Source organism: Fulmarus glacialis, unplaced genomic scaffold, assembly GCF_000690835.1.
Source record: "Fulmarus glacialis isolate BGI_N327 unplaced genomic scaffold, ASM69083v1 scaffold7803, whole genome shotgun sequence".
In the NCBI taxonomy this organism is placed as follows: Eukaryota; Metazoa; Chordata; class Aves; order Procellariiformes; family Procellariidae; genus Fulmarus; species Fulmarus glacialis.
Window position 1 is genome coordinate 37,780 of NW_009202263.1, and position 15,642 is coordinate 53,421.

General features: G+C 38.0%; 1 protein-coding gene across 1 annotated transcript in view; it reads right to left on the bottom strand.

Moving 5' to 3' along the window:
• Positions 1-1,886: 1,886 nt before the first annotated feature.
• LOC104074182 (ras-specific guanine nucleotide-releasing factor 2-like) overlaps positions 1,887-15,642 on the bottom strand; it is a gene marked incomplete at its 5' end in the record, with an annotated part of 16,631 nt that continues 2,875 nt past the window's right edge. The window contains 9 exons of the mRNA XM_009574228.1: positions 1,887-1,979; positions 2,705-2,773; positions 3,554-3,671; positions 4,561-4,569; positions 5,580-5,650; positions 7,615-7,812; positions 8,428-8,512; positions 9,131-9,234; positions 9,904-9,964. Of these exons, the coding sequence (XP_009572523.1) occupies positions 1,887-1,979; positions 2,705-2,773; positions 3,554-3,671; positions 4,561-4,569; positions 5,580-5,650; positions 7,615-7,812; positions 8,428-8,512; positions 9,131-9,234; positions 9,904-9,964 (808 nt within the window). The remainder of the gene's footprint in view (positions 1,980-2,704; positions 2,774-3,553; positions 3,672-4,560; positions 4,570-5,579; positions 5,651-7,614; positions 7,813-8,427; positions 8,513-9,130; positions 9,235-9,903; positions 9,965-15,642) is intronic.

The following is a 15,642-nucleotide window of genomic DNA, read 5'->3' on the forward strand; positions in this document are numbered from 1 at the left end:
TACGTAACATTTTCCATGTTCATTTCTACAGCAATCATTAGCCAGAACTATTTAAAATGTTTCTGGAATTTCCTTTTCTGTTGCTGTCTGCTTTTCCAATCGAGGAATTTTCCAGTATTTGTGACGTTTCCTCATGTAGTTATTTACAAAGAGATGGTCCTTGTGGCGAAGAACCTTAATGAAATTTACAGTTGCTAAGGTACATTTATAAATGCTAGCAGTTACACTCAGACAGAACAATGGAATTTATTGTGCAGCTCTGGGCTGGGCCAGCAATATAATTAAAGTGCAAATAAAGACAAAAACCACAAGCCAGGCAGATCCGTTTTTCATTGCCAGCGTTAAGAAGCATCATGACTGTGGTAAGAAATGTCAGCTCAAATAGGCCTAGGTCACAATCTATTTTAAACATCTATCTCCCTGAGAGGATTTAAGGGAGGTATACAGTGATATAGCCCTATTTCTTCAACTGGCTGAGTATCATTGGAAAAGTAAGGACACTTTTCCAGCCAATTATTTTCAACAGTGCTAATACCTGTATTTTATACTATGATGCCCTTTACAGCATGCATTTGAGCTCACTTTCCATGCAGCTACAACAGGCCACTCTTGATCAGGAAAATTTAGGAAGTACCAACTAGCTGTAGAAATGACATCTATCCACCTGGTATGTCACAAAAGCATAGGCTTTGAAACATTTACAAATAGCACATTTTCTTAAACATATGCCCATATGCAAATGATAATTACTAGCTTAGATAAAAATATATAGTTTGTGTTTGCTGGCATTCAAAATTTGCCACTGATGTGGACACTTTTAGAGCAAAGTCAGTGCCAAATGGCTGAACAAAAAAATAGACATTTTTCAAACCACTGATTCCACGTAAAATGAAACTGTCACTCCAACTCCTAGTGTTCATTGCTGATCACTGCCCATTGCCAGACCAGACGTGTCTGTCTCTCCACAGTGTGTCCAGAAAGTGCTCTGTAGCCTGACTTCTCAGAGAAGCTGCAGGAGGTGCAGAAAAATAAAGTGCCTTTTCCAGGGCTGTGTGCAACATGACTAACCATCCCATTCCCCGTATGTCTGGATTTCTCGAGTCTCAGATATAGCTCCTAACCTTGTATTTCCCAGCTGAAGCTTGCAAGGCTGGCAACTATTTACAGCTGTTCAACTAGTTCATTTGCTTTCCATGCTGTAAATACTCTCATTGTCTATTAATGAAAAAATATTTACAATTCATTTATAGGTAAAATCAGTCACCTTAGAAAAGGCTGACAAGACATTTAAAGAAGGTAACATTTTATAAAGGGTAGCATTATATGTATATTTTGAACAACTGCAGATCTGAAGATACTAGATGCTACCTTAATGTCACTCCAAGATAGTAGATGACTCTTAAGATCCTGTTTTTTCAATGAAGTTAACACAATATGAGGACACCATTACTGCCTCAGTGAATGCATAGTTAGCAATCAACCAAGACCACATCACAGCCATCTCATTTTGCTCATTTATCTTAATACACCTAAGTATATTACCACCATTTACATCTGTCCCCTTAATTTGTCACATAAGATGGCTACAATGAGTACCCGTTCACAGGCAAGTCTCCTATTTTCCATTAAATGCATAGTCCCTACTGCAAAACATTATCTTTGCAAAGCAGAAATCTCTTAATCCAGGTAGGAAGCATCTCTGTCTTCCACCTCCAATGCTCATTTTCATTGCCTGAGCGGGAAATGCTGTGAAGCTCTGTATCTCTTACTGGAAAAGAGAGCTTGCATTCTTCTCAATATTTCCCTTGTTGTCTTTAGGACTTGGCATGCATGATTTTGTTCATTGTACTAAAGCTTTCTGTAGACTCTGAGGCAAAGCTGGCTCTTCAGGCGGGGAGTCTGGGTTCAATCTTTAGGGAAAGCTCATACAAGGTATCTTCATCTATGATGAGTGTCTTGTCAAGTAAATAGTGAGTGACCTGGAATGGAGAACACACAGATGAACAGACTGTATGTTACTTCCACAAAAACTTCTCTGCTTTCCTTTTCTCCTTCAGCCCATTTTGGATCCTGAGATCCCCTCACGTTGTTTTCTTGAGAAACACAACAGCTCGTTTGAATGGTGTAAATCTGCACCAGCAGCACTCAAGGAACCAAGTATGGCCTCTCAGGAATGGGCAAGTCCTTAGCCAGGTTACCTAAGCCCATGTTGCTCTTGTGAAGTCTGAGAGGAAATCTTCTCCAAAGGCACAGACTGGCTTTAGGCAAATTTTCATCGCTCCCATGAGTGACAAGGGGAAAAGAACTGCAGGATGCACACAGCATCAGCAGATGCTTGGGCCATCTCCTGTCCCCTAATTCTTGGATTCCCTGGGGAATTACACTTCCAACTGGGCAGGGTGAACACATTTCCCTTTCAACCCGTTCCCTCATACCCCAGACCCAAGAAGGCTGCAATCCCAAGACACCTTCCAGAGAAGGAGAAAAAAACTTGCTTCTGTACGTTGTCAAATAAAGAGTTTCTGCCAGGGTGAGGGTATTACAACCCCAGAGCACCTATCCACATTTCTGTCTGTCCGCTCCTCTCTGTGTGTGGGAGCAGAACACGTTGATTTTAGCTTTCAACAAGAGCTGTATCTTACAACTAATTGCTACTACAGCTTTGATTTCATTAGTAGGTAACAATGCCTAAGAAGAGCCTTACCTTCTGCTGGTGCTCTATACGGTAGGAGGTCTGCTGGAACTGGCGTATTTCCCTGATAATATGTGAGATCTTTCAAAAGAATACATGTATATCAGTAAGTACAACTGCATTTTGACTTCAGCTAAGCCACATAAGGCAAGAATTTTGCACCAAATTATGCAATTTATCCTGGGAGGAGGGAAGGGCAGAGATCATCTCCTAACGGCTTCCAAGGATTTCACTTCCCTAAATTAACAATTTATTGTTCAGTCAGCCTCAAGTGAACCACCTTGTCTCCTCTCCCCTTACTGATAACCTCTCTTCTCTTTGCCTCGAGTGACTGCTGCCATGTGTAGCCATAAAAAGGGCATTAAGCTGAGATTAGAAGAGGAATTTTCATGCTTCCCTCTGAGGAGTTGTTACGAAACAACATTACATGGTAGTTGGAGAGAAATCAACTTTAAAATGCTTTTTTAGATAGATCCTAGCACACTTGAAAAGAAGATTGTGATTACTGCTTTCTGATGAATCACTACATTCCTTTAATTCCGGTTATTTCAAAAAGCCTTTTGTTGCTCCTTCATGAGCTTCAGACAGCTGCTTTTTCTGTCTGTCACTTTTCAAAGAACAAATTGGAGGCAAATTCACCCTGTAAAAATACTCAGTTTACCAGAAGGTGGTGATAGAAGACTGGGTCAAGTAATTGCTTTCAAATAGCTACCTACCTTGCATGGTGCCAATATACTTGTATGTCTTAGAAGTTAAACCTTAGAAGTTAAATTCAGAGGAGTTGTAATTAAATCAATAATTAACTCACATAATTAAATACCTGTTTAAGGTGTTTTAAGCGTATAAGGAACTGAAAATTACCATTCTCATTTTGGAAAAATTGACAAGGCCTTCCTCAGTGAAGTTTGGTGTTCCTTCTTCAATGAATGCCAGGTCCGTCAGGTACATTCCAAGGTAGGGAACAGCAGGTGGGTTACAACTGTGAAACAAGAAATCAGCATATTTGCCTGCAGCTAAATTCACAAATTAATTTTTTTATAATTCACGCAAACTCTTTATTACTTTAAGTACTTGTAATCTATGGGTTACATTCATTTCTAAGACAAACAGCTTCTCTGACTTCATTTGAGTTGTATTTGCTCTGCCCGTGACAAATTGAATGTATTCTGTCCAATATCTAATATTAATGGCAGATAACCTTTAGCAGAAGGTAGAATGGTAACGTAATGGAGTGAGAGCAAGGATAGGTAAACTCTGGACTCAAAGAACACCTTCAAGCATATTTCTGGCATATTGGCTGACAGCCAATCCCTGAAATAGATCCTACACACAAGCTAAAAATGCATGTAGACGTGCTTCCGCATGGTTGGTGTTCTGCAGTCGTGTAAGCATCCTAGTGTAGCAAGGGTACATGTATGCATGCATGTGTGTGAGAGCGTGTGTGTGCATGTGGAGATATATACATATATATGTATATACATGCATATATAGATACATACTTATACATACAAACACATATATATGTATATATGCATGTATATACATATGTATGTGTGTGTGTTTGAATGTACATATATACCATTCTGTCAAAGTCTATTCAGGTCTTCTCAACAGTGAACACAAAGAAGAAAGAGGATGACAGAGAGGTAGCAAAGATGATCTGGAAAACTGCGAATACAGACTCTAGAGAATAGGTATTTTCTTTTCTTGGAGGGACAGAAGGAATGGGATAATGATTGTTGCTTCCCTGATGCAATAATCACTGCTCCACACTCACTGATTCTTGCCTCAGCAGAAACAGTAGAGAACTTTTGGTTTTCTGAAGCTCTGGCATAAGAAAAATGCAGGGTGATGGCTGTACTGTTAACTTAGGCAGACTGCTGACTATGCTTAGCAGTGCACTTCATTCTGGGTATTTTTTATGCGGGTGATTGTTGTACACAGGCAAGCAATGTATTAACTGAAAGGTGTAGAGAAGTACCTGTTCACATATTGTGAGTAAAAACATTTTTAAAAAAGTGATTAGCTCCCCAACAATGCTTCTAAAGTAAAAATTGATTAACTTGAACTATGTATATTTTGAAACATTTCAGCAATTACTCTTGCTTCTCTCAAGATCATTTAAAGGAGTTGTACCACTCCATCCCAGAAAGCCTACTTCTAATTACAGAACTTGCAAAAACACAGGTGTTGTATGCATACAGTTGGGTCAATACATAAATTGTAGAATCCTTGCCACAGGATATTTTGGATACCAAAATTACATACGGTCAAACACAATCTGGCAAATCAATTAAAGAAAAAATTTTCAAGGAGTACTATACAAAAAACCAGGCTGTTTTCCAGGGTGGCAGACTACAGGGGGCTGGGACGGTATAGGAGAGCAAATACCACTGTGCATTTGACCTGTTCCTACGTTCCTCTCATCAGCTACTGGCCACTGTCAGAAACAAGATAAAGGGGTGAATGGATCTTTGATCTGACTCAAGCTTATTCTTAAGTCCTAAACTTCTTATCTGGAACAAGGACTCTTTGGAATCCTGTTTTTGAATAAGAACTTTTATTTATAAACCTGGCTTCACACTTATTGAAAAAGTTTATCAGTGTAAGTAAAACCGCAATAGGGAACATCCACACAAAATAATAGTTTAATTTATTTCAGTAATTCTCTGGAGATATTATATTTATCTATTGGGGTACTAAATCATGGGATATTCAGCAAAACAATAATGCCAAATAGAATAAAACTAGAATTTAAAAGGTTATTAGGTAAAAATATTATCCAATATTATATTAATTATTAAGGCTTAATCAAAGCCAATTCATCTTTAACATCTACTATCCACTGCTTATAACAAAACATAATTGTATGGTGTAGGGATTGAGCGTTTCTCTAAGATTTTTAAATCTTCCTTCAGACGATACAGTCTTCTGAAGCTTGTCCATGAGAGCTTTTGTCTAGAAAGAAAATGCATTACAAATGTCATTGCTGTTGCACATAAATGACTGGGATTAGATTTTAGAAAAGGTGTAATTCACTTAGCATCTTCACCCATTTTGAAAAGTAATAACATAGGCATTAGGAATTTAGCTTCATTGTAGTTCCTAGCGTATTTCTGAAAATGGAGATTAGGCACCATGAAAGATTTTCCTTCGAGTAATACATAGAACCTGTATCTATGCTAATATTATTAGCCTGCAAATTCAGGAAAAAACACAAGTTCATTAAATTAATGGTCAGCAATTCAGTTTACTGTGTATACAAGAATATTAGAGACTTGATCTTACATGTTGCTGAGGATCCTCAGCTGTGTCTACTGAAATTAGTGATAGTAAAGGATGTTTACTGTCTTGCAGCTTGCACTAAGCCGGTTTTGCCTCCAAGTTTCTGATAAAAGCTGAATATGTATTTGAAAATACATTACTGTCTTACACAAATTACTTTCAGTGGGCATCATCAGAGCCTGGTTACTTTGTAAGGAAAATAAATTTGCTTTTCAGTCTATTTATGCTATAGACTTGAGACAATATAGAGAATCATGAGAAATTTGTCATATTTGAAACTGAATTTCCAATTAAGAGAAAGCTGTAGGCAGAAGCAGACACTTTCTTTTTCTTCTAAATAGCAGGCTGATGAAACACTCAGACTACGTTTCCAGTAAGTACTGGAGAACTGTGCAACAACATTGATCTGTTGTGTTTTTTTTTTTAATTGGAAGTTTAAAAATCAAACAAATTCTAAACATAAAACTTTTGGAGGTAAACTCTTATATAACAGTTTGTACTGAAAAGATTTTTTGCATATTTTTAAATAAAAGAACATAGCACCAGCTATAAAGCATCTGAGAAAAAGCTGACCGGAGAAAAAAGGCAGTGCAGTCAGAATGTATTCTAAGTGAATTTCATTGCTTTGGATGCTTGAGTGCTTTGCAAAAGCTGCAGAAACATACGGAGGAGGAAATGCAATGATAAAAGCCCACCTTTTGCATGTCAATTAGCCAGACCTAAAATGGGCAATCTGAAATCTTCCAATTAGCAGAAGTAAACCCTGTATCCAACTGCTGCCTAACTTACAAGTGATTGGCTCTGTCCTACTGACGTCCTTGCTCTGTTATTCCACCATACTAAAATATTCACTTTTTTTTTTCAAATAGCAGAAAGCTGAGATTTAAATCATTCAACCAATATCTCCAAACTATTTAAAACAGAGAACATAAAATCACAGAATCATAGAATATCTCGAGTTGGAAGGGACCCACAAGGATCATCAAGTCCAACTCCCTATAAAAGATTGGATACTCTTCATCCTGGCTAATCTTGGGTTTTGCGTCTTATTTTTGTTATTGGCACTCTCACAGGCTCAGCCATGCTGCTGACAGTCTCAGCAGCAAGGTATGGGTTAAAGGGAGATATTCGCTGCATTTAAACTTAGACACCTAAATGAGAAAGAGGTCTGATTGTCTACAGTCTCTTACTGAGTAGCAAAACCTCAGCACCTTGAGAGGAAACGCTGACCTTTCTACTGACTTTCTGCACCGGGAAATACAGCTCCTGTTTTAGGCACCTGAGCTGACTATAGTTATAGCTAGTAACCACCTAGATGTGTAAATCTGAAAATATCTAAATTTAGTTTTCTCAAATATTTCAGTACTTCTGGCTCAAGTCGTAGGCTTAGGCACCTGCTAATTCCATTTAAATCAGTTTGTTCCTACAGATATTTAATTAATGATACCAAAAAAAGGGTAAGCTAAATACAAAATACTTTGACATGAAATACCAGTACCACTTGGTGTTTCCAGCAAATAGTCAGAGTATTGTAAAAGTAGAAATATTTATGGGAGGAATCCTATCTCAACATGTTGTTTTCTGAACACACTGACCAGTGAAATCTAGAAACCACACAGTAATCATATCTTTCTCACCTGTTTGGATACTTTACCCCAAGTTTTCTTAAGTCTGTAGATTGCACTTCTGTTCAAGGCCGACGTGATTTCTAACACACCATTATAATTGTGCATACATCGACAGATATCAGCTACTGCTACCCACTTTTCAATTGAGTTAGCCCGCGAGCTGACATCAGCATAATTCATGATTTGGGAGGCAACAAGGTTACTCATCTGACCAAACAAAGAGGAAGAAATTTAGGACATTTAAATATAATCCCTTTCAACATATAATTATTTAATGAACAAGGCAGAAAAAACTAATGCACAACAGAACTCATGGCTCTTAATAAAACCAGAGAAAGTGTATTTACAACAGTGTTATAGGGAAGTGGGGGGGAATGACAGTATGAAAGACGGGTAAGAGATGCAATGGGAAGTATCTCCAAGCCAACAGTAATAAAACTGACTGGGAAGTAAAATTCAAGGAAAACGGTAAACAGCAAAGATATAGTTGGGGATACAGAGGGCATTCATCAAATAGAACTGGTGTTATATTTTCGCTCTCTAGAGAAAATTTAGTTTCTTCTGTAAGCAACAAGGCATTGTAGTACAGTTTGAAATGTTCTACCCCATTAAATTGCCATTGAAATGCTGAGTACCAATTCTTGAAAACGAGAATCTTCATGTGCTTTGATTTAAAAGGTTAATCACAAGAAGACTATAACATTCAGTTAATACTAGATAAGAAGTTACATCACATTGCAAAAAAAAGATATTTTTGTTCCAGAGGTCACAGACAGTGTCAATAGAGTTCCTAGAAAGTAATCTATATTTAAGAGTACTTACATCATTAAAATGTTGACTAGTTTTCATAATATAGGGTGTTCTCTCATTTTTATCCACTTTCATCCAGCCCTGCCCAAGAAACTCTCTAGACATTGAGGAGAGAGAAAAAAAACCAAACAAAAATGCCCTTAATATATACAGTACACAGTCTCTGTCTGTAACCATAGCCTAAGCAGACTCCAAGTATACCTCATTTTGTTAGAAGGTAATAACACAGCTTTACACTAATTCCAGCATTTCACTATACCATTTTTAATGCTGTCTGAAGCAGTAAATGTTATAAAACAGATTTATTTTTCTTCTAATCCCCTCCCCCAGCCCCACCATCCTGATTTTCAGCATTGTGACCCTATTTGAAATTGGTCTTGTCAGTTTACATGGTTATATCCATGTTACACTGCTATATGAATGAAGCTGTTTTCACACTCCCTCCCTAGAGACTCAGCACTTCCATACTACATTCACCCTTCACTAGCCCAGAGCCTTAGACCACAGTTTTTTTTTCTTAGCAAAGAACTCAGTCTTTCAAAACATGACCAAACTATAGGGGAGTCAGAGGCAATGATAGAAACAGCTGAAGGACGTTATCCTGTTATGTATGCAAACCTTTTTGTCAGTAGCATGAATTAGTGCAGTGCCTAACACTGCCAGTAGGTAACTCATCCACCGTACTCACTTCAGTCACTCGTAGGAGAACACTTACTCATATGGTATGCTTCGGAAAACTACGTGATCTAAAAGAGTTATTTGCTCTGCAAGCTCCATAGCCGACAAAGTCTCAAAGCACTCTGGTTTTGGACAATCTGACTGCAAAAATAAGGAGAACGCTTAATCATCCCTTTTTGCATCAAAGGACATTTCAAAGCACAGGGTATTAAGAACTTCATATGCACTTTCAACACAGAGTTGTAATTAACTTCTTTGCTCCAAAGAAATAGGGATTAAGAAAAATTGCTATCAACATAAGGGTAAACATCAGGCTGGAAACTCATAGGAAAACAGGCACATACCAAGTCATGAGTAAGTACGTAGGTCAGTTAAAGTCTGTGTATTCTGTGTTATTTTCCACATAACCACTCTGCACCTGGTTCATTGCCCACACTCGTCTTCGGATTAATGCAATGCACTTACGAGATGGTGGTGACTACAGTTTGGAGGATGGGCATTGTCAGTCAAGGCCAGCTACAGTTCTGACGGCAGCTAAGATGGCAGACATTTATAATTTCATATATTAATATCTTTCCTTTTTTTTTTTTTCATTATGTGATTTAAATCCAAATCCTAAAGTTTTGATCTGTTCATCTTTGATATGGGCTCCAAATTCTTCCTTTCTCTAAACTAAAATGTACTTTCCTGATATAAAAGAACAGTATTTCTGTTCAGAGTTGTAAATTTGCAGTTGTGCTACATTTTATTGACTTAAAACCACAACATTTCTATAGGAGTATTTATGTCTAAATTTCAAGATGAACTTACCATCTGAATGATATCCTCTATTTTTAAATGGGTATCATCTTGATCATCCTGAGAAAGAGCCCTGAAAAATTAAGTAGCAGAACATCCTATATAAATAAAATTGTCTATGGTTATGAGAAAACCTTATCACAGATAGGCAATCATGTTTATCTAAAATAAATCCTAAGACTGCAATTGAAGATATAAAGAAAAAAAAAAAATCTGGTACCTAAAATCTAATGTCTTAAGTAAAATTGTACAAAATGGTACGGCATCAGAGTCACGTAAGATAAAATGATGGTCATGGAGGCTTAAAATCTCCGAGCTATGGACAGCATATACTGTAGAATGGTCAATGACAATAGCTACTGTACTTATTTGCTGATTATAGTGATAAGGTTTCTACATCTATCCCACTTTGACCTTAGTGCAAAGAAGTCTGGTGGACAAAGAAAAATTCCCTTTTCAAGAACTGCACTGGCAACACAAAACCACAACACAGTAACAGTAATATTTAATCAGAAGCTTTCTATCCTGAATAATCCTAGGAAACCTCAAGGTAGAAAATTACATTTCATGCCTTTTCTCTGATTTTTAAACTACTGTTCTAAGTGATATTTTGGGGAAACGTTTGAAAAATCAACATTTGAGAAGTGAAGAAAAGACAGCAAAATAAGCATGCATAAAAGAGTGATTCACTGGGAAGTGTTCTTGTTTATTGGCACTACACTGTCCTATTCAGTGTCCCACACAAAGAGCTGTGAGTATGGAAATAGACAACAAACTGCTAACAGATTTTACTTGTAGCAAGTACATAATTTCCTTTCAGTAATACAAGCGTTAATCCATGCTTCCAATTCTGCTATAGAAAACCTGTGATTATTAGGGTTATTTCAGAGTAATGGGTCAAAAATGAACCCAGAGGAAGTAACAAGTATTCAGATCCCATCTACCCTGATGGGGTACCCCTTGGCACGTAATTCTAAGATCTTACCCCTTCATTTGGAAAATACAGACTCAAAGAAACCTTGAATAGACTAGATTTATAAAATACAGGAAAGAGAAGATTTAGGGAGAAGAAACAATATGTCAGTATGTAAAAAGACATATAAAGACACCAATGATATGCCAAGAAGTCACTGGACTGATTCAGGCGAGATTTAGTTTCAACATTAAGTTCAATTTTCCAACTGCAAGTATAGGTGAGCACTGAAACAGGCTTTCTGCAGAAGTTGTAGAGTACAGCTGAATTTTCAAGGAAAGTTTAGATGACCGTTTTCAAAGAAGATCCAGGTCTACTGATCATTGCAGAAAGCACAGCAACTGGACCAGGTATTTTCTCATGGTACCTCCAATTCTTTATTTTTGCACTCTGTAGTAACAGACTTCGCATGTACCAGCTGGGGAAAGGGTTAAAAGAAAAGGATTATATTGCCTGGAGACTTTAGCTATGAGTGTAAGATACGGAATTTGTACTATGTGGGTGGGGAGGAAGTGTTAATGCTTAGTACACTAGGTTCTTCAGTAGTGGGTTGCTGTTGTTTCCTTTCGGTTTGCCAAATTGGAGGACTAGGGTAAAATCAAATGCAGATACTCAGAGAAAAGATCTACGAAACCTCCTTGCCTTTATTTTCAGCCTATCAAATCCACACAAAATGTCCCTTTCTTCATAGGAGTTGGAAACACCTCATGTCTGGGTGGGCAAGCTGTGCAAAGTCTTGAATGTCTACTTCTTCAGGAGAACCCTAAGCTTCTTCTCCAGATAACAGTGGTGTGCAGCCTCAGTAACTGTAAATAGACTACCAATCTGTCTTTCCTGAGCAGCTTATTTTGTCCTGTATCTCATGACTGATTGCCTGCAGAAAGGTATTGTTCAGCGTATGACAAGAGCATGTGCTTTCTGGCAATAAAAAAAAAGGGAGGACTTGCCCTTCTGCCCCAAGTATTCTCAGTAATCTTGTAAACTTATCATTTGAGTTCCTTACATAGAACTTTATATTGGCTGGAGTTCTCATCTTTGATACAGAAATGATCGTATTTGCTTAATACAAAATAAAATAGGAAACATGAGATTCTTAAAAGGTTGAAAATAATTAACTTTTCCCCATCTTTGCTTCCTGATACTCTCTAACGTGACATCTCACATTTTATGTAGACTTCTAATCCTTCATTCTAAAGAGATGACTGGTGCTTTTTCTCTAACAGAATGGTCTCATGAAAAAAATTCTCCTTTTATCCATAAACGTTCTATGTTTAAATCTGCAGAGGACAACACATCTCCAGACTAGATAAAGCTACTTTTTGATAGCATCAATATTAGCTTCCACTTCAGTTTGCACTGTTGTCAGCTTTGGGATACCTAGTTTCAACAGAGGTCTAGGAAGATATGTTGAGCTGATCAGCTCTGCTTGGGCAGTTCCCATTGCACTCCTTGGAGAGCCTCCTGGAAGCTGGTAAGACACACAGGTCCATGTGAAAAAGGTTATGACAGAAAGCAAAGGTAAGGAGAGATTCTGCTGGACTGTTTAACAGTATCCGTCTCAGGGAGAACTGAATGGGGTTATACCTCCATCGTTATCCTTACAAATGAAGGAAGTAAATAGATAAGAAATAACTTTCTAGTTCTTAGAGTCAGCAGCTAAGATTAGACTTCCCTCTCACTTAAACTATTCTTCATGCTTGACCAGTCCAAATATTCAAATAATTTTCTAGCGGAAAACATTAACATCTGTCTCCTCATTCCTTTACGGTACATAAAATATTTTTAAAATATTTTAGAAGCTGGTGTAAGTTATAGAGCGTGAAATGTATTGTCTGGTGAGATCATACAAGGCAGAAACTTGGTCATCCATCAAATTTTGACCTCTGCTATCCCTGGATTTCATTTACGTTTATTCTGAGGAAGAAGAAGGAGGAATTGTTTCTTGAACCACCCTTTTTTTCTCCAGATCAAACTATTTATCGAAGTTATTCATTGCTGTTCAGTCTGAACTTTACACCTTCCTGCTTCACCATCCATGAAATTTTACCTAGATTTCAGGGGTTAGTAAATAAGGCTGATAAAATCTCAAGCAAAACATACTTCAGTAGGTTTGCCTACCTTTCAGAACACATATTGAATAAAAAGAAAAAGAAGCTTTTCTACCCTGCAGAGAAATCCTGTCAGTCCATTCAACAAAAATCTCATCATGCAAGAAATACCAGCTGTTCTGTTTGATGACTCAAGAAGGCATGAAGCAGCTCAGTATCTCTCATAAACACTTTCCTTGCCGTTCATATTCTATACAGAGTCTTTCCCAGAGCTGACCATAATATCTCTGGAATATAAACCAACCTTTCCTCCTCCTCTAATCTCTGCTAACAAAGGGACTGATTTTCCAAGGACACATATGTGCACATACACTCAAAGGCTGGGTCAGTTTGTAAAAAGAGACATTTGTACCCAATGTCCTTAAAGGAGACAGTCCATGGAATATACCCGTACATAGGCTCAGAAAGCATGAACTTTCTTTCATGAGTGTTTGAACATTTAATTTATGACAAGAAATGCTTTTCCTAACCTCACTCTGAATTCCTCTACTTTTCAGAGTTGAGAGTAGACTACGAAAACTGAGAAGTGGGGAAGCCAAGACCTACAGCGAAGGTTGACTGGCAAACCAGACTACATGTTTTGATATGCCAAGGCCTTTTAGATATAAAAGCCTGCAGCAAGCACCTCTTCAGAACAACTAAAAAGCCTATTTTATGACACTGACCTAGCAATTGGGTGAATGAGTATTTTCATGAGGGGCATGTCAACTGGCTCAGCCCTCCTTCCCACTTTCATCCTGTCCCAGAGAAGCCTTTTGAATGAAAGTTTCATCAAAACTTCCAGTTATGACAAATCTGTGCTTTCACATAAAAAATATGCTGTCAAAAATCTTCAAACAAATTGATTTCTAATAACAGTAAAAAAGTTCTTCAGTTCTAGATGGGTAATTTATGATCCTCCTCTAAGTAGTATTGGATGAAAGCCCTCCATCTAGAAGAAAACCAAAAAGATAACATCTTTCCAAGGAGGTGGGTATGTGGTGGTGATGGACTGAGCAGCATTTCTCCAAACTAGACATTGGTACGTGAACCAAAAGAGGAACACAATACCTGGAAGCACATTTCTACAACAAGAAAGACTCTAGATACCTTTAGGACATCCAGGGTGGGATTCACATCCTCTGCAAGTCACTGCCTGTGTTCTGCAATTGTCTGAGAAAGCAAGGTATCTTCTATGATCTCTGGAGGAACAGTCTAACTTTAGACAATTTTGGGGGACAGAATCTCTCTCGTGATAGGCAGTTACCTTGGAAGCAGTGCTTCATTAGCTGTCTACAGTTTGTTTTGTGGTTATGTGCTTCAGTTAGACACAGTGGGCCCTACCAAAGAATTTTTTCTAAGTCAATGCAGAGAGGAAATCCCTTTCCCTTCACCCTGGCATTATAACCTATGGACAGTTCAAGGAACTTAAGAAATAATTTTATTCCATTACAGGCCTTCTCTTAACATTCAGAACATTGACTGTAATCTGCCATGTTGGCAAATGATAGCAAATCTGTAATCTGATGCAGAAAAAAAGAAAACAATGATATGAGAAATACACTGGTGTAGAACATGGTGCCTCTCCACAACGTCTCCGTGCAGTATGGGAGTGTTTGTTTAAAGCTTAGCAGTTCTTGGCCAAGAGGAACATAGTCTTGGTTGTCCCTACTACAATAAATAGTAATCTTCAGAAACAAGTAATAGAGAGAACTCTTTCAGTCTAGGGAAGAGCATGTTCAATGTTTGCTTTGACCTACTTCCACAACCAGCCATGGCACCATGGGAGGCATCAGGCAAGAACGTCAGGAAAAGAACCATTTCTGTGTCACCATGTCCTCTTTCTCATCAGAAGCAGTATCTTTGGTTTTAGTGCAAATACAGAAAAACCTTTGTTCTTCTGGCACTAGAAACCTGGTTGCCAACTGGGTTCATACAATTGTATTGTCAGATAGGACGCAGGCATGTGGATATTGTCTCTTCTGCTTCTGTTGGTTTCTCATTCTTCATGAAATCAGTTCCAGAATTGAGCAAGGACCTTTTCAACCTGCCAGAAAAGCTAAACCCTCCTGATAGAAACTATTCCTCAGGTTTATATTTTGAATTATTAAAAAGTTAAGTTTTCAAAGAACAGTCTGGAGTTGGTTCCACCTCTGAACCCACTAACAAGCAGGACCAGAGGGACTCCTGCTTTCTGCCCCAATAGCTGAGACGGTTCCTGCGGCAGCCAGAAGTGTATGTTCACAGACTGCATGGGACAGCAGGTCACTGCTTAAGACTAGCAACTTGATCAGTTTTTTTAAAGCTTATAAATATTCCTAATGTGCAATAAAAATGAAGGCTTGTGGAAGAGTAAAGGAAGGCGCACCCCTGTGTCATTACCACAGATCTACGGTTACACACAAACAACTCCATTCAACTGCAGATTACTTCTTAAATCCTGTAATTTCCTCTTCTCAGTTAACTATATAGCCTTGCTGAGAATGTATCTTTGGGAGTAATTACAGCACTTTTTGAAAGCTTGGAAACTACTCTTAATTACCAGACAACCCATTTTCCTGAGGTGATTTAAGAACCAGAGCTCCTCCTTTTAGCAAAAGGATGAGATATATGACACATTTGTGTATTTCATCCCAGCTGAATGATTTTTTTGTCCAAAATCAGAATTGCTCTGATACACTATTTCTCACA